This window comes from Temnothorax longispinosus, chromosome 4, assembly GCF_030848805.1.
Source record: "Temnothorax longispinosus isolate EJ_2023e chromosome 4, Tlon_JGU_v1, whole genome shotgun sequence".
Taxonomy (NCBI): Eukaryota; Metazoa; Arthropoda; class Insecta; order Hymenoptera; family Formicidae; genus Temnothorax; species Temnothorax longispinosus.
In genome coordinates this window covers 13,659,596-13,679,265 of record NC_092361.1, presented here as the reverse complement: position 1 = coordinate 13,679,265, position 19,670 = coordinate 13,659,596, and the positions used below count along the sequence as shown (strand labels likewise).

Here is a 19,670-nt window from a genome sequence, read left to right as displayed (position 1 = left end):
TGCTCACGCCGTCGGAAGATCTGCCTAGAAGATGTGCTACAAGATTTCAAAGAGGTCAATCGGATAAGCTAATCTACTTGCAATGCTGCGAAAAAGAATTAAGGTTATTGCAACATCTCGTATATCTAAATGCGACATATCGTTAAATGACAAATTAAGTGAAAACTTGTTATAACATTTAAGTTTTGATTTTATTATCTCAATTATAATCATTATAAAAATTTCCGCAGACAGCATCGAAAATGCTGTCGTAGATGCAAAGATTACACGTGCCTAGTAACTGTTATATTTAGAAACTGTTATATAAGTTTGAATAATAATACATAGTAATTAGGATTTGCTGTTAATAACATTGCCATGTTTCATATAAATGGTTTGAGATGTATAAAAGTAATAAAAGATTGGATTAAGCTGTCATATTTTTTGATCCGAAGCGATAACATTTTGTGAACGACCGCGCGATGACATTTTTTTTATTTTTGAAAAAGCTTTCAATGGCAAGCGGAAAAACTATTCCGCTTTCATGTATTCACGGCAAAAAAACTCGGCAAAAAAATAATTTCTCAATAACCACTTATTTTTACCGTTAATGTGCAAACGAAATACCTATATATATATATAAGCTTTCAAATATACAAAAATAAAAAAGCTGATATACGATTTCATACATACATAATTATTAAAAAATTAAAATTTATCCATTTGTAAAATAATACTAACTAATGTTAAAGAGATCAGTTTTTTTAAAACGCATTAAAGTTTGAAAAACTATTAGAAAGAAACTCAATTTAAATTGATTAAAATGAATTTTTCAAAGTTACTTGGAGATTCATTAAAAATTTATATATGCATTAACAAATTATCTAGAAAGTATAAATTTAACTTATTGATTCCGTTAAAGAGAATTGAATTTTATCTGCAAAAACTGCACGACTCGCGACGAATGGAAATATTCGCGGAATTAATCGTGGATCATCGTCGCTATCGTAGAAATGTCAAATGTCTCTCAATCTCCGCGCTTCTTTCGATTCACAGTGACGCACGTGGTGCAAGGGGATTATTGTAATGAGGCATAAGCAATCGCTTGATAAGCAGGAATCACCGCATCATCGATAATGCAAAGTTGCCAAGAAGAACGTGAAAGAGTGCGGCTTATCGGTGGAAAATCCCTCGATACGACTCCGTATCAAGCATGTTTACATCGATAAGTACTTGACGATCGACACACGATGGTACTCGGGCCGTGCTATTCAGATTGTAGACGCTTCGTGAAATACGTGAAATACACGAACTTCTCGCAACATCATTTTCATCGATTTTCGTTTCGCGTCCACGCGCGGTCCCAATTTCACCGACGTTTATTCGATGACACCATCCAGAAACGTGCTGCAAAACACACGATAAAACGTTTCGCGCCGGTTAACAAGCGAGAATCGTTTATTTACATGCGATGCGCGCGCGCGCGCACCAAGTTGCTGTGTAAATTCAATGATTTTGTCGCGATAATGAGAGACTCGCGCGCGCGCGCGCGAGACTTGGACGATCGGAAAGAAATATCAAAGGAGGAACACACCGCGCTCGATAAAGTAATACGGCGTCCCGTCGATTTTCTTTTGTATACGGGCAAATAAAAGGGTTTCGCAGCCGTCGCGCGAAAGATTCTGTAAAAGGGGTACGGGAAAATGGAAACAACCAGGACTGCCTCCGATAATTGGAAACCTAATCAATAGAGCGCAATCAGTCAACCATGATGCATCGTTCAAGGGAGAGATGCAATTTATATACGCGCGTGTACCTATAGGCACCACACAGACACACACACGTGCAGAGATGCATACTGGCGTCGTATGTATCTCTATCCACACGGAAGCGCTCCACTTGGGAACAAAGAATTATTGGCTCCCATTCTGTTCCAGAGTTACCAACGGCATCTGTCCGTCCGTCCGCCGGGCTTCCTTCCACCCAAGTTTGCGTCCTCCTATGTCCGACCGTGCCGCCGTATATCAACTCCGCACAATTCGAAACATATCGCCCGCTGTCTCCTCCTTTGTGTCTTCGCCGATTCTTCTCCGCGTAAAACCCGTTTTTATCGCTATCCATACGCCTCGGAACCCTTTACCGCGATACGGCGCGCTGAGAGGGAGCGGCGGGAAAAGGGTGGGAGGGAGGGAAGGACGTGTAGTCGACGAGAAATCACCTGGGTCCGGCTTTCAGAGAGACCAGGAGCGGAGAAATCCGGCCGCGCCATCATGTTTTCACGGCGATACGATACATTTACTGGCACCCCCGATGTGCGACATGACTTATATCGCATCGTACACATTGTTGTTGGAAACGAATTTGCCATCTGAGAATCTGCGCTCGTATCGACAGTATTGATAACGTTCTTTTAGCGTCAGTTCCGCACGTTATTGAATGTTATGGACCAATCGATATCGCTTATCAATCCATCCGCCAACTATTCAATTATTGAGGATGTCAGAATTGTGTGTCACAATTGATCTCAATTATAAAACTACAAGAAATATGAAAATGTTACTTTACTACATGAAAACGTGAGTTGCCGATATCGGTTTTTTCGCTCACAGTCAGTTTCACATTGATTAAACATCTCAAACTGCATGATATCGTTTCTTGATTCCCTTTAAATGTTTCAATAATCAAGAGTGACATGATTGATCTCTGATCTAAAAAGTAAGAGCAGAGTGAATGTAAATCTCACAGTGCGCGCTACAGAGCATTATTATAAATTTTCTCGATATGTTAAATTTCCCGAGTCGTTCTCCAATGTTCAAGCTCGCCGCAGCTTCTAAGGGTAAACCCATGCGGTAAAGGACTCCATAATGTCGTGTCGGTTTGCTGAACCCACTTTACTCCCTTTGCGGAAGTATCGCGATACGTTCTCGCGTTAATTTCGAGACGCGATATGATTAAGCACATGATTAGCGACTGCCGGGTGCGACCGCACGCCGGAGCGCACCCCGCGTATCTCTGCACACAAAGTCTTTTAACGGGTATATTAAGCTCGCTTCTACGGCACACCTGTATGTAGGTTGAGCCGCACAGCAGCCTGTGTATTATACGCGCATAGGTAGAGGTGTTTGTATACGTGTATACGTGTTACCCGCAACGAGTATCAGATGCCACGTACGTTAAATGGGACACGGTATAACATCTCGACGAGCTGAGGCCGAGAGGAGTGTATGAGGGCTCACCGACACGCGAATATATAGATAGGAGAGAATAACAGCGACACTGCAGGAGATTTGTGCGGCGTCCAAGGGTTAATTCATGGAAATCCACCTGAGCCACGCCCTTCAAAACGAATTGCACGTCACGAGATAACGCGCGGCGAGCTACACGGCTCGCGTTACCTCTTACCTCTGTGCGCTTTATTAATTGTTGCTCGCAAGCGCGCGATCCGCGAATTTCTTCCACGAGCAGTCTCGCTCGTGGGAGCGGGCACAGTTGCGAACAGTTTCGGCTGATGGTGAATCCTGTGGTGTTTTTCGTATTGATCGCGCCGAGCGCGTTTCGCGCGACGTGTTGCAAGTTCACCAAGTTCGGTGAAACCGCCTGTTCGGATACGAGCTGGGGATTCGTCGATGCGCAAAGATCCCAAGCCCCCCTCCCCTGGTATTAGGAGTAACTACCGAATCTGTTGGCGAGAGTTCTGTTGCCGGACTGTCCGCGAGTTCTGGAGTTCATAAACTATAATGCAACGCTCAATTTTGATTTCCCCCGTATTCCACGCCGCTAACACGAATCTTAAGATTATTATACCCCGATATTACTGGATATCACAGCAACGAAATTGCAGACAACGTTGAACAAGACTTATATATCATTTAACGTGTCATTATATACCACTTTGGCGAAAGGTAGTTATAAAATTAAGCTAATTTTTGCAATTAAATTCTATACTTTTCAATGTGATAATAGTGAATAGAGAGCTGATACGCTCAAATGTACACAGGCAAGAGGAAATTACTCGTAATTTCTCGCGTCTGATGTCACAATTCAATACGCTAAGTAGCGTAAAGCCTTAAAGGCGATTTCGTTTGCATTACGTCTGATGACTAATTCGTCGTTGACGTTCCTCGTGAAACAGTCTCTTTGAGCACGTAGCTTCCTACTGCGTGCGTGATATTAGGTACAAGGTATCGGGTTGTACGTACACGCTGGCCGGGGCTACAAGGGTATCGCAAACGTTTTGAATGGAGCTTTGCATGGCCACACGACCGATACGTAGATATCCGCAAGTGGACATTGTACAATGGCCGCGCGTTTGCGTCATATCCTGCAGCTAATTCATCGAAATCCACCGAAACCACCCACAACCAATAACGGACGCGTATACCCGGTGGCGTGGTGTGTGTGTGTGTGTATGCGCATACGACCGAAGGATCACGGATCAAGGACTAACTGTGAGCTTGGCAGGTTATCACTGATTGTCGCTCGGTAGGTGCATCTGATTATATGTTACGAGTGGACGCGATTAGCGAGCGCAATCGCTGGTTTATCGGCGAGATTTCCGCGTGCAACTGACAGGATCTTGTTTTACGTATATGCACTTACAGATGAACTCGAATCGTGATACAATCAAAATCGAAAGCCGAGCGAGAGCCACTCTCGCGACACTTCCTCGAGAACACCAGCGTATTTTCCTACAGTTTTACATTTCAAGAACAATGCATCAATGGGTAAGCACATCCCCGTGTCGCACGTTCGACGGACCCGCAAATGCACGGGAAATCTCGCACTAACCAAGTGGAAACTCGTTTCTCTCTATCGAGAGACGAGCGGTATCAAGGTTCATGTATAGCCATGCTCGCTAATTCCGTATACTCTGCGAAAAAAAGACAAGTCGTTGTAGAAAATGGCCAACGCGCACCGTGTGTCCGGCGATACTTTTCGTTTGCAAACCGGAGAATCGAACGATATCGGACGGCAGTTCCTGATACTCGCAGCTATTAATTCTTGGGGCAGGTGAGAAAGAGCGGGGAAAAGAGAGGACGAGAGGTTATCGACTTGCCCTTCCGAACCGCATTTCATGTTTCGATTGTCGCGTGTACGCACGTCTCATTCCCCTTTGTACGCTCGAGCGTTTCTCCGCGCGATTCATGCCGCGCCGCGGTATATATCTAGCGCGCGTAACGGAAATCCTGCATGGTCGGTATACATGCTCGGGTATATTTACACCGGAATCGATGAGAATTACGAGTTAACATCGCCGGCACACACTAGCAGCGACCACCCCTGTGTGTCGGAGAGACCGCCCTCAGGATTGACAGAATTAGGGTCGCTTCTCACGCACTCCCGCGAAAGCAACAGGACAATGTTAATGGCCTGGATGTGCATACCACATTGTTCCGCGACAGTCCAGACCGGAATGCATGACGATTTGTGACACGGCCACGTGACACGTATTATTTAGTAGTGAATGGATCTGCGGTTTGTCGTTGCGACGAGCTAACGTGTTTAATTAAGTTTACGTACAAGCGGTCTTTTTCCTCATGTTTCGTTTAATTTTAAATTCGACAGGAATCATTTTCCTCGTTATCACGATATCGCTTTAGGGGGATAAATCGAGATTCAAACGTTTTCTTGAACGGCGCGGAGTGTATGCGTTACTCCAGAAAATATGTGAATTGAGATCACTTTGATCTCGGGTGTAACTTTGATCAAATGCCACTATTTTATTCATTGAAAAGCGTGAGCGTAAAGATGCAATTTTATTCAATAAAAGAGAACGTTTGCGCATGACAATCGTCCAGCTGGAATATTTATTATTCTCAAACAACGATATCTGATCAAAGCAACTTTTTTATCAAAGGAATCAGAGAGTGCAAAATAGTGCAAGTAAAATTGATTAAAGATAACGCATATTATAAACGTATTATAATTAATTCACCATTCCCGTTTCAAATCACACTTGACGATCTATCGAAAATTTTTTTCTTTTTAGTAAAATTGAATACGCGCGTCCTGAATGCACGCCTTTAATAATGATAACGATGCAAACGTACTCGCGTTTCATCTGCGATCACAGACTAGATGGGATCGCGATTAGGATCTTGAGCGGAACCGATGCGGGTGCCTCGCGGCCTCTCATTTAACTCGCCGTAATTGCAGAGTTTTTTATCTATCCTGTGTCTGTGTGTGTCGGTCCAGCGTGCACGCGCGTATTCACGATAGCCGATTAAATCCCCGTACATCGGCGATGGCGGCACTCCTCCATCTTTTAAACGGACGGACCGGCGCGGCGCGGCGGCTCCCGGTCGAGTGCTCCTCGAGTTTTTGCTCGGCCGTTGCCGTCGCTAATGAGACCGCAGCCACCCTACTTTTTCCTGCTTTTCCTCTTTACCGGAGAACGATGCACGTATTCTACCTACACACGAGACTTGGGCGTAAATTGGCGGTAGTGGTGCACGGGGGAATAAAAAGCGAGAGGCACCCGCGACGGAGGATCTGAAATTACGCCACGGTCTATGCGGCACGCGCTTCTTTCTTTTCGCTTCTTTTTTGTGCCGGCACGCCGGCAATTACCGCTCGATGCCGTCTGCGAAATGTCGCCGTGGCGGAATTTCGTACGACGAACGAGAGCCTAGAACGAGTTAGGGTGCAGTCGTGCGTGGAAATAGGAAGTATCTGTTACTCGAGTACCTATAGTAAGAAAGCTCATGAAGAAAACGGAAAAAAACACGCGAATGAAAAAGGAATCCATCTATCTTGCTTTAATATGCATTTCAAATTTTCGAGATATCTTAGGATTGATAAATATTAAACATAATTAGAGATATTACTATTACGTAATTTTGTAAATTTGTAAGTTTTTTAAACTCGCAAATATTTATTTAATGTAGTACAGTGTGCTATGTATTAACCCTAGACAGACTAACTGGGGTGTTACGGGACCCCACGCGAAATTCAAATTGAGCCCTGCCTTAGGAAGGTTAGTTTTCATACCGAGACCCTAACCATAATTCAGTTTAGTCATCCGGCAGTCGACCTCCGTCATTCAGCGAGTGCGTTAAATCCGTGCAAACCGAAAAAGAAAATCGTTTGGGGTGTTCGTACACCCTAGTGAGTCATTTACGCTCGACATTTACCACAGTAAAGTATATTTCAGATTTTTTGTGAAAATCGGTAACGAAAAATTATACACTTTATAATAGCACTCCCCGGAAAATTCTACCCCTGTTTCATATATAATTGTTTAAGATTCGGTCAATTATTCCATTTTTGCTGTTCTTGCACAGCAACTGATTAAAACTTTGTGAAGTTTTTGTGGAGTTAATTTTACTGTTTCCATATACTTTTATGATTTTTGACTACCTTTCAAATAAATAATAATCGACAAAATCTGTTTTACTTTCCATTTCTTGCGATTTTTCCCATCCGACAGTTTTTCGTCATTTCCTCTACTTCAGATGTTCAAAAAAATATGTTTTTTTTTAAGAAACGAAAAAATCGCTTACATGCCCTTGAAGGTTGTCTATTCGTCTTTCAAAATCCGTTGGAAATTTTAAAATCGTTGAATTTTATGAAAAACTACAGCATTTTTTATAAAAATATTCATTTCAGCCCAATTTTTGGTTCTTTTTCTTGTTTTTCGAAATTTTTTTACTGTTTTTTTTTTACTACCGCAAATTGATGACTACTATCGTTTTCCCTATTAAACAACAAACAAAATTATCTATTATAAAGTTTTCTAAGAATATTCTGGAAATATACACGCGGTACAAGTTTGGGGTATCGTGACACCCTAGTGAGTCATTCACGTATGAGAAAAATAAGTTAATCTGTCTAGGGTTAAAATAGCATAGTTAGAAAATTGAAGTTAAAAAAAGATAAAATCAATTTTTAGAAAGTTTGCAGGGGTATTATGGTTTACCAGTGGCTGGATTGTCGCAAGAGTAAATATAGAATGTGACTTCCGTCGACCACTCCCTGATGGCCCCGGAAGTCGATAAAGCAAAAGATTCTTCTCCGTTGTCGTCGTCCTTTGCGATTATCCTTCGCGGGGGCGAAGTCGTACCATATATTACTTTCTTTCGTGATATATTGCTCTGTTGGGAGAACAAGCATCGAAATCGGGATACGTCGAAAATTATGTTTGTTCGGTCAGTATATCGTCTCTGTGCCTCTTTAAACCTTCAGCTACCCGGTAATCCTTTGCTGATACCACTATTTCGCAATTTCCATTGAAAATTGTTTTCCCTCGACACACACAAGTTATACATGTTAAATCAACAAAAATATTGAGAAATTTCTAATTGCACCGATGATTTATTTCTAAAATGTGAAATGTGAACGTATTTCAATATTTGAAATGTTTAATATGTTGAAATATATCGAATAAAATATTTAACAAAGAAAAAATATTATTTCTTCTTTCTAAAATAAAGTCAAATGAAATAATTCTCTTTGTTACATGTTTGCCAATGGTGAGCAATTCTACTCTTACATGATAATTGACACGCGGAAAAATTAATTATTAGAACATCTGTAAGCACGGGCTAGCGTTAAAGTTTAAGTTAATGTCGGAATAAATTTTGTAAGAGACTCTCGGAGAAATTTGCGACCAAAGTTTTCATGATTCAATTACTACTACTTCGAGAAGATAATTGTTAAAAATAATCGAAACTCCGCAGGCGAATAAACGCGATGAATAATGCATCGCTACGTTGAACAAACTCTATCCCTGATACTCGCGATATTGGTCGCAGCGTCGGCAGAGCTCTTGCGGCGCTCGCAATTTAATTAGTTAATTTCAGATTGTAAGCCGGACTATAAGTCTACTTGTAATTTGCGGCGTCGTAAGTTCAGAAATTAAATTAACATTTACGCGGATGTCGTTAGAGAATTCGTTGCAATGATAAAACTTTGATACATACAATCTTCTTTTAAGTTTATATAAAAGATGTCAATATTTTTCATCAATAGATACTGCCATCAATAAAACAATTTACTTTATATTAAGAGAATAATAACTATTAATAAAATGTAAAGAAAAAAAAACAAAGCTTTTGCAATCTTGTTTCTATTATACTGTTAAATTTTACAAGACTTATCTGCATTATTAAAAAATGGAAGAGAAATGGAAATAATAAATGCTAGATGGTTGAATAATTTTTGATATTTTTGGTACGATAAGCTAATTGTAAGACAAATTACGAGATTGCAAAAACGTCCTTCAAAATTAAAAACAACTGTTCCAATTTAACGCAAATATATGAAGATGCTACATGCATACATGCATATTCTATTTTTTGTTATAAAATTAGCCGATATACTTATGGAATGCAAAATGCGGATAGGAAAGCTTTAACGCGCTCGAAAATTTTTCTGGGCGCGGTTCTCGGGCGCAGTTCAAGAGCAGGACGAGATGCATCGTGCAAAAGGCGCGTGGCTAGTGATAGGAAGGAACTGCGTATGTGCGTGTGGGAAGCTTAGCGCCGACGTAAGGCTATAGTCGAGAGAAGAGAGAAGCTTGAATTGACGCTGATTGGGCGTGCGACAAACATCCGGTCGCATTTCACGTCCCACGAGTCCCACGACAGGGAATGCGCCTCTCTTTCTTCAGTCTACACCGCACGCGAGATAGATCGAGCGATTGCTTCTCGTTTTACAGGGAGAGAGCGAGAGAGAGAGAGAGAAAGATAAAGTTGCATCTCGTATCTCGCGCGAATGCGCTTCCGCCTTTTACGCGGCACGTGTGTTAATACACGCTCGCGTTTAACAGAGGACGCTGGACGGTTTCTCGCGACAGTATCGTTGCGAATTTTCTCCGCCCACTGTTGACGCGCGTACATTGAGAACATCGTGATGACAGTGTAATCGCGATTTCTTAGATTAATGGCGAAAGAATTATTCAACGGAGATGAATGTACTTTTTGTCAGCGGTGCAACCGACGGAAGTGAGATATTATTTCGTGGCTCTCTCGCGGGGAAGACTTGCGACGTTGAAAAAGAAAAAAAAGAAATGAGCCGCGCGACACCGTTAACGATAAATTTCCTGCCGCTACCTTTGTGTCTCGGTATCCTACTTTAAATAGCGTTTACGCGTCACTGTCCAAAATGTAAAACAACGATTTATCGCGCGATAGCGCGCGCCCGCACACAAAAACGGCGATGCATAGCTGCAGACGCCGCGACAGCTGACACTATCGCGACGCGACGAGGCAGAATCCTACGAGGGATCTAAAATTGCCATGTTGCGCGCTCGTGGATTCCGCTAATTTGTTACTGCCATCGCGATAATGCATTTTACTACAAGAGCGACGTCGTGGACTGAGAGAAGGCGTTAAAAATATTTATTATATAATAGTTTGTAATACATTTTTGTATAAAATACTAATAGAGAAATATATAATTGTAATTTATCAGTGTAATAATATCTTTGTAATTTTATGTAAATAATAACTAATTCTTTTGTATAATATATGGATATATGTATATCACACATCTAAAAAATTTTTTCGATAAACATTTTCATTTGGTATGAAAAGATGTTAATTATAATTTTTCTAAATTTTACTTGAAATATTCAAAAAATGGCAGAAAATTTTAGATGACAACACAATCTAATTTACACGCTTCAACGTGGACGGATGAGGTACAGCCGGACTTGATTAGATGATCAATCCGAGTAGATTCGGACATCGATAAATCGCACCTAGTCCGTCTTGTCTTATCTAAATTGGCAGTGCAATTATAAATACCGAAATGCAATGTCTCGCAATACAGTTTCCGCAAGATATCATCGCATGTTTGCCAATAGGATGGTGCAGCCTGGATTATACAGATGGTTATAAAGGGCTACGTCAGCATAGATGTGATATTACATGTCAATGTCCCGTACTGGTCTGTATTAAACTCTGTGATTGACGATAGGAGCATCGGATACTCGCGCATTGTGATCGGCTACAGAACTCCACGGTGTCGCGGCTTATCTATTAAGATTGATCCTCGTAAGATCACGGCATTATCGCAACTAACCCGATGGCGCGTGCACGAAGATTTATGCCCCGGTCTCTTAGTCTCTAGGTATAGTGTCGTAGTAACGAGTCATATATCATACATCTCGACTCCCCGGTCTCCAATATGATGCACGTTGCAGGATTATAACGAATATTTTGGTAACAGATACGCCCGTTAGTATTGCAGCGAAGTAAATTACGATCTGTCGTCGAGGGAGAGTTTTCGCGGTCGCGTAAACATGCGGTTTACATTCTTGAAGCCGTTTGCAACTCGGCAATACCGTCGCGCCGCTAGAAAAATATATCCCGAACTTTTTCGCCTGACATAAGCAATATTTCGAGGAGGGGATCGATTTTCAGAACAATCTTGTCGACTACGTGTCGAAGAAAACTTGTTAAGCTCTCACTCAACAAGACCGGTCGCGTATATGGCGCGCGCGGGCGCGCACGAGGGAAATTATACTTTAATTACTTCGATTCCCGTGCGAGAAAAATGCGAAACTTCGCGTGTATGTAATGGCTAAAACATCGGCCACGATGTAATTTCCGCACCTTTGGAAATATCAGCGCGGTCTGTGACGCTCACGCGACACACGTTTTCGTTTCAGGTATATATCTCGGAAGCGCGCACCGTCTGCTGTGCGATCATTATTATCGTATATTTTTCAACAAATACTTGCTGTACTTGCATGTTGTCTCGCTATTGTGACAGACTGAATAGAATCGTAGAACCGGAGCGAGCGTCTCAGATCGTCGGGGTTGTTCGTCTCTTCTCTAATTAACTGTGAATTTACTTCTCTGCCTGACGGGCGTCGTATAGTCAGGCAATCCTAGAGGACTGTGGGATATCGAAGAAAACTGGAATTGGGCCAGTTATATTACGGAAACATATATATAACCTTTATATATATATAGATGTAAGTTCGTGTGCACATAGATATATACTTGCGCTCGTACATTTAAATGGGATCGTCTCTAAGACCGAAGGTACCTGCCAATTCACTGAGTCCACAAACTATTTCGTCTTTGCGCGGGTTGTTCGAGCTTCCTACACACGAATTCTCAGATAGTTTACAACGGTAGACGAGATCTACGCCCGCTAAAATTCACGACTATCTTCGTTTGCGCACTGCTCGTTTGCCAAGTGAATGATCAAAGGGTACGCTGTTCGATTTTAAAAAACATTCAAAAATTTCTAACATCGTTTTCCGATAAAATTAGGGAGTTAAAAAAAATTTTATTGCTGCAGAAAAAAAACGGTAAAGATGTAATTTAATAATGATTAATTCAATATTTCAGACTCTGTTATGCTGTTATAACGCAGCATGTAATTAGAGATATGAAACATCCTGCAGCATAGTCAATGATAATTTCATGCATCTATTCTTTGATTATCAAAAGTAATTAGTATAATTTTCCTGTACGCGATTTTCTTGATAACAACCGCACGTATATTTACGTATAATGGATGGTGTGCCAGCTGCGTGACAAAAATATTTTATTACTACGGAGCATGGAAATATGTTACCGCGAAGTTAGATTAATGCCCTTTGATACTACCGATATTTCTGCATCAATAAAAATTGCTTTCCGTGGAATTCCTGCTGGTGTTATACATTCATTATCTGCGAAATTGGGAGGGGGGGGGGGAAACTATACACGCGCCTTTTTTCTACCTATTATCTGTCGCGTTGATGCTTCTCGTGACTCCGGACTTCGATAAAAACGGCTCGCATTTATCTCGACTATTATTGAAATCATAAGACCGTTGTTACATTATCGGTATCTGTGTATCGTTATTATTATTTCCGTAATTATTCCGATGGTATTATTTCACGAGATCGTTGTTTCGCTTCTTTAATTAGATGGTCAGTAACAATTCATTATTTCAAATAAAAGATTTCAGTTGCTGATATCAATGAAGATGTTATTGATTTCGCGATTATAACGTGTCTCTCTACGATAAATTATTTCCTGCGGATAATTGCCAATCGCGTTCGTTTATCCTGATACCACTTTTCCGCGTCGTTGCCGTGTTAAAAAAAAAAGACGTCAATGGAAATAGTCTACGACGCGCGAGATTCCTGCCGGAAGATCCCCCTACCAGCGGACGTTGCACGCGACCACGCAATTTCAGAGTTACGAACTGGCTGGCGCGCGACGGTCAGCCAACTCGCGGCTCTAATTGGTCTGCTTTGCCTTTGCTTGATTGCATACAAAGTAATTAAAAGTGTCGCCATTTTACTTCACCTATCGTCAAACGACTCGTCTCTCGCCATTCAATACTAATCGCCCCTTGTAAACTCGCTTCCGCGGCATCTTTAACGGCGTATTCTCCGTTGCATTTGCATGCTATTATTGCAGCACTATTACGAAACTATAATCGTGTATTTTAAAGTTTACGTAATCCCACTACATAGCAATGTGCAAAGTTTACGCTCTTCATTTTACATTCCTACGATCATTCTTGACCGAGACGATGAGAGTCAACGATCTGAAGAAGTTGTACAAGTGTTTTTCGATGAACACGTTGGGTTATTGTGCAAAAAGAGTTTGTGAAAGTTTCGCCAGCAGCAGATGCCGCGCGTAAAAATCTTGTGCTAATTAGGCATTATTCTGTTTACGCGAATAATGTAAATGTTCTCAAGTAGACAGCGGTTTTTCGGACTCAGAATTGAAGGGCTTATTTCCAAATCATTCAACCCATTCAGACCGTTTAAACCATTTCTTTTTAATTTATATCTTTAAAAAATATGAATTATATGTTACGAAAAGCTGCAAAATACTTCATATAAGTATAAATACTAATTTATACTCTCAGAATATAGACTTAAGATTTAGAAGATGAGTTCTAAATAAGATCTCTGATTATTTGCGGAACGCAAAGTGGGTTAACGTCAATCAATAATCACGCTGCCGTTCTAAAGACAAAATTGCTCATGCATTGTATGGATTTACCTGGATAGCGGTCCACTGCTGATAATGTAGTGAGTGTAGTACAATATACTGATGATGGAGACGAGCAGGAGCGCCAGGACGCAACGCTTCACCGTCGCCTGCTTGACGACGTAGCGCGGACCGACGGCGCCTAATAGAGGAACGCCAGCTTCGCTTGCGGATATCCTCATCACCATCGTCTCATTCGACGACGTCTCTGCGGATGCGACAACGCCTCAACGTGGATTATCGCAAAGTCTCCGTCCTTGAGCAAGTCGCGGGACGTGTCTGCCCGCGGCGTGCAAACGGTGCTGCTACGTTAGTCAACGGATCTGCCGGCGAGAGGTCAGGTAGCAGCTCCAAGAATTGCCGATGATCCCCAGCGAGCGTTTCTTGCGTCTGCACAGCACGGAGCACCTTCGTCGCCATGGACTCGCGTTTGCAGTCTTTCTTCGGGCATTACCGTGCAACATCGAATCGTTTCAACAAACATTAATTTATTAATATTATTTTATATATTAATTTATAACACTAGTCTTTCTCTCATTCCGGGCAAATTGGCGTATAAATAAAGGTTTCCTTTAACTTCTATATAGCTTCCTGACGTGAAAGTGATATCGGTAGATCCAAGTACTCGAATTTGAGGAAAGCCAGCGGTTGGAACCAAGTTAAAATCCCAGCTTGGGGCTACTCGTCGTTTCAATCCCACGATCGATGAGATATCCTTTGACGAGGTTAACAGCATCAGACCGGGACCTCTCGACTCTCGATGCGTTGGTCGAACGTTTTCCCCCACAGCGGAGGTGTATCTATTTAAACCGGCAAAGGGAATCCCCTGACGAAGAAATTTCGAGACAATCGTACTTGAGACGGGCGAAACGGATTCAAAGTTCATCAGACGCGCTTAATCCCACTAGCGTCGCGTACGTTTCTAGGAAACAACGACGGCGCGGCGGTCCTCCTGGAGACTCTCTCTCGATCCAACCGGTCGCGAACCTGATCAGGCCCCGGATCAAATCCCCTCGTCCGTCTGTCGAGTAACATCGATGATGTCTCAGCATTGAGGATCTGGACACCACTTGTTGCACTTTCGCGGTATGATCGCCATTTCGCAAACGGCACGAGACCGCGCTGTCGATCGCGAGTCGCGATTCTTTAACCCATCTGGCCAGGTTACCATGGGTCCAACAACCGTTATTGAGATCTCAATGTCGAGACGCGCGACACCTCGTCATCTCTAGGTTCTGCGAACGCGTATTAAGGAAATCGCGACGCGTTCTCTCACGGGATGATCGTCGCGAAACGCACGCCGTTTCATTGTCGACATTTCGGAATCATCTTGTCTCCGGGCAATTTCGTTGTAAACGAGGCGCGACCCCGCCGTTCGGCTTTCGTGTCTCGGAACAATTCGCCACGCGAGAGATGGACCGGGGGCAAGCTTCACATTCGTGTCCTCGCGAATTCTTGCGGATCTTCCTGTTCGTTCACTCGCTCGGTCGCTCGCTCGTTCGCCGGATAGCTGCCGCCCGTTTCCGGTGTCGTTGCACGGCGAGCGGGTTCACGGCTGAACCATTTGTTACGGCGCACGACCGCCCCTAGACACCATCTTGGACCCCACGACGTGCAAGCAAACCGACTCACTCGTAAATTTCGAACGCTGCTTCGTGTCTTCCGCCCGACCCTCTTCTCATTCCCGCTTCTAGTTACCCCCGCCGCCCGGCTCCTTCCCTCTATCTGTCAATTAGGAACGATGTACAGGCGCAGTGTTTCTTACGCGAAACAATTTTCGGAGTTTATTTCTTTGCGTCGGCAACCCTTTTCGTGCAACGTTGGAAAATCCCATGATATCGCTCTGTAACAATCATAGAAAGAAAAAATTAGAAAGAATGGATATGAATATAACGTAATGATATTGGTGCTATACATATATTCACAGGTTCATTAACCATGCATTAATTTATGTTTAAAGCAGTAAATAACGGTTTAATAGATTGGAATTAAGATATCATTTTTTAAATCTTTTTATCTGCAATTATTTCAAAATTATGCAAATAGACGTCAATCCTACGAGTTAATAATTTCAGAAGAGATGATCGCGCGAGTCATCTCGGAACAATTAAACGACAGCACCTAGATGATTACGGCGCCTAACAACTTCAATTAAATCGACCATAGTACAGCCATAGTATAGCAGTGCAGCTTTCTCTCGTGCCACTAGCCTCCTCCCGACTAAATTTTTTTTTCATCGGTATACATCCGCCTTCAGCAAGAAGTCCATTAATCAGTCCTCCCCCCCGGTCTCCCACCTTAAACGAGCGGCCCCGCGGCGATATAAACTTTCGTTTTATCTGTTGTATTCGCGCGAGCCCATTCGTCGCCGGACTCTCTGGATACGGGGGTAGGAGTAACGAAAAATGCGATAAAAGGCGCCAGGGATAAATTGAAAATGAGACTGCAGAGCGGTAAGAAATGCGGGAAAACGTGGAAATGGATAGAATCGATGTCAAGGAGACCCTCCGGAAGAATATCACCCTCCGCGCAACCCGGCGCGTCCCATCTCCCCGCGTCTCCCGGGAGCTGACCTGACATTTTTCCCAGGGAAAATATTGATACCATCCACAGAACGCGCCAAGCTGATTTCGAGGAATCAAGCGGAGAAGAAGAGAGAGAAAGAGAGAGGGGAGGGGGAGGGAATAGATGCGGCAGCTTCAAAAAAGACTTGTTCGCCGAAGGGCGGGGATCCGTACGGCGACATTGGCGCACGGAATTTAATTACACGGCCGGAATGACTGACACGCTAATGGGTGGACGGGGTAGCCCGTCGAACTTTGGCAATACCTTCCCCGCTTTTCTATTTCCCCGTCCCTTCAATCGAGATCCTCCGTTCTTTGACTCGCTGACGTGTAATGATGGGATAGTTCGTTCGGAATGAAACTTGGCGCTCGGCAAAACGAATGCTTGACGCGAGCGCAACGCGTGAAGATAGAACTGTTACGTGTTTACGTGCTAGAGAAGAAAATAAAATAAACAATAGTTTCTTCAGTGTTATCTATTGGGCTAATAATTTTTAATGCACAAGGCATTCATATAACGTGACAAAAGTGATTAATATAAATGTAATGAATAAACATTTGCAAATATTTGTAAAAAATATTTTTTTCTGATCTCATCTTTTGCTATTTGATTATATGACCATAAATTTAGATGTTATAAAGGTATCTAACATTAGACGCTATAAAGATGCTATAAAAAAAGCCAGGATAATATCTTTCTAAATCTCCCACACATGATATCACAAAATGTATTCAGCTATTTATTTTATGTTCTTTAGACAACCTCAAAGTTATTTATCTTGCTAAACAAAGACAGTAAATAAAGTTTATAGCTGTAGTTACTTCGTTTCTATGTAGATATATGACAACATCCATACTGAATTCTTCCAAGCACGTTCAATCCCGTGTAATATATTTTCGTCTTACGCACCGAGGCAACTTTCCTCGCAAATTCCGCGCTGCGCGCGGAGTCGATTCGTTTATCGCACAGAAATAATTCCTACGGGGTTCTCCTTCTCGATTTACCCAGTGTCGGGTGCTTAATTCGTGAGACACGTTTTGGCTCCCCGAGAGGGTCGTTAGTCGGATGCATCACGTGCGCAGATTTAGAGGGAGAAGCCACGTAGGTGCACCGGGGCCGAGATTGCACGAGGAAACTACTCGATTGGCACGAAATGATTACCGCAGGTTCTTCCTGATTATTCGTTCGAACGAAACCATCTTTCTTCCTCGCCCCTGCCGAAGAATCTTGGCGAAGCTTCCTTCTCTTCGTTCGCCCGGGCGGATCCAATTTCATTCAAGCTACCTAGAATATTCCGCCATGCACATGCATGCGCACACATACCGACCCATCCACGACGAACGTATTTATAAGTACCCGAATGCAACTTGATGAGGTTTTAATTTACAAAATGTGTTCCGTGTAATCAATTCCATTCCTTCCTTCAATTCTATCTTTTTTGGAGTGAAAAGTTTCGACGAGATTGCTATCAATAGTTAATGAGGGACGGCTCCCATGTGGCAAAAGAAAGTTTTTAAACATCGATGTGAAATGAGAAATCGATCTGGTACACCTCGGTGTATACACAAACTTGAAATTATGCTACATAAATATAATAAATATCGAGTATAGAAAACAGGTAAACTAGATAAAAAACGATAAAAATGGCCAATCTTGTTTATGAATGTTTTATCATATGTTGGATGGGCGAAAAAACAGCATTGATCGGGAAGTGTCACTTCCCAAAGTTTCTTGCGGCATGATTGGTGCGCTTCTTTTTAGTTCGTCGTGAAACAAAGCACTGCGAAAACGGGAATCTCCCAAGAGAGTGTTTCGTAAGTATAGAAATCTCCCAAGTGAGACATATTTCTCGAAGATAAGGCACGCGCGAAATTTATCACTTTCTTCGCTAAAAAAATAAAAGAAAAATATAATTCCCTTTCCGATATAACTTTTTAGATGTAAGTTTTTACATTAAAATATACAATACCAACCAGAATTAAGACATATAACAGTGAATTTCATGAAAATTAATAATCTACTTCACGTTAAACGTTGAAACCGAGTAATAAAGGATCGATTTTTTCTTCCTCAGAAAGTTATAGATCCTTATTTTTCGATCCTATCATCTCGATATATGATATTATCAATAAAGCGATTCCAAGTTTATGAGGTGTTTTATGATCCATGAAAAACCCTATATAGCATCACGTGTTAATGCACGCGGGCCAACTGCCATTGTTCGGTTCCTGCAAGAATTTCAAGGTAAAAAGCGGCATCCAATGGCCATGCGTATATAGATATATTAATCATGGATATGTTGCCGCTCCATTGAGTTTCAAAGCGTTAATAAAGAAATTAGCAATACACGGTGAATACAATCAATATCGTAAAATTACGCAAAGTTCGGTTTCCGAAACGACTGATAACCGAAATTTTTTTTTCGCCGCGCCGGTCGCAATATGTCACGTTGTGCTGCGTGATCCTTGGATTATAATCTATCGTACATAGAGGTGTTATACCTTTTTTTTTCTTACCGGCTGTATTCGGCGGCGAACACAAAAAAACAACGGCCGGAAATAACGCCTATTGCGCTCGCCGGCTGACCGGTCTCTCGCTTTCCGGCGCAATTCGTTGCACGTATACACGCACAACGTGTTTCTCCTGCCCTACACACGTGAAACGATCCGCATGTATGTACGTATGTATTTTTAGCCGGAATAGAAGCGCGAAATTAAATCCGAGAAACGCGTACGCACACACTGCAGTCATCCCGCGTACGTTCACACGCCCCCCTGTTGCTCCGGTTGCATATGCGCTATGATATCGCGATATAATATGACCCAACCATCAGACCGATGTCTCTCTGCGACTCTCGCCATAAGCAGAGACGGTTTTTGGTTCGCGCCTATATGCGCGAACGGAACTTTCGCAAAATATAATATAAGTCATACAGTCTGCCCAATTCATTATTTATGTGTCATCCTTGACGAATGATCTCGTTCAATACGCAAATTAAAATCGACGCGCCGCGAAATGCGCGGTACCGAATTGATGAACTGGCAACGCATTTCGATGAAGCCCGATGCGATGAAAGACGCGAGATATTTGCGTGTTTAGACACGTATCATAATATTCCTCGAATTTAATTTCGCGCTTCTGTTCCGGCCAAAAATATACATGCAGACGTTTTAC

General features: G+C 42.4%; 1 protein-coding gene across 3 annotated transcripts in view; it reads right to left on the bottom strand.

The window, feature by feature from the left end:
• Sfl (N-deacetylase and N-sulfotransferase sfl) overlaps positions 1–19,670 on the bottom strand; it is a 271,277-nt gene that overhangs the window by 59,210 nt on the left and 192,397 nt on the right. For all 3 annotated transcript variants that reach the window (XM_071777022.1, XM_071777021.1, XM_071777020.1), the window contains one exon: positions 13,944–15,774. In XM_071777022.1, the coding sequence (XP_071633123.1) occupies positions 13,944–14,119 (176 nt within the window). In that variant the 5' untranslated portion in view covers positions 14,120–15,774. The remainder of the gene's footprint in view (positions 1–13,943; positions 15,775–19,670) is intronic.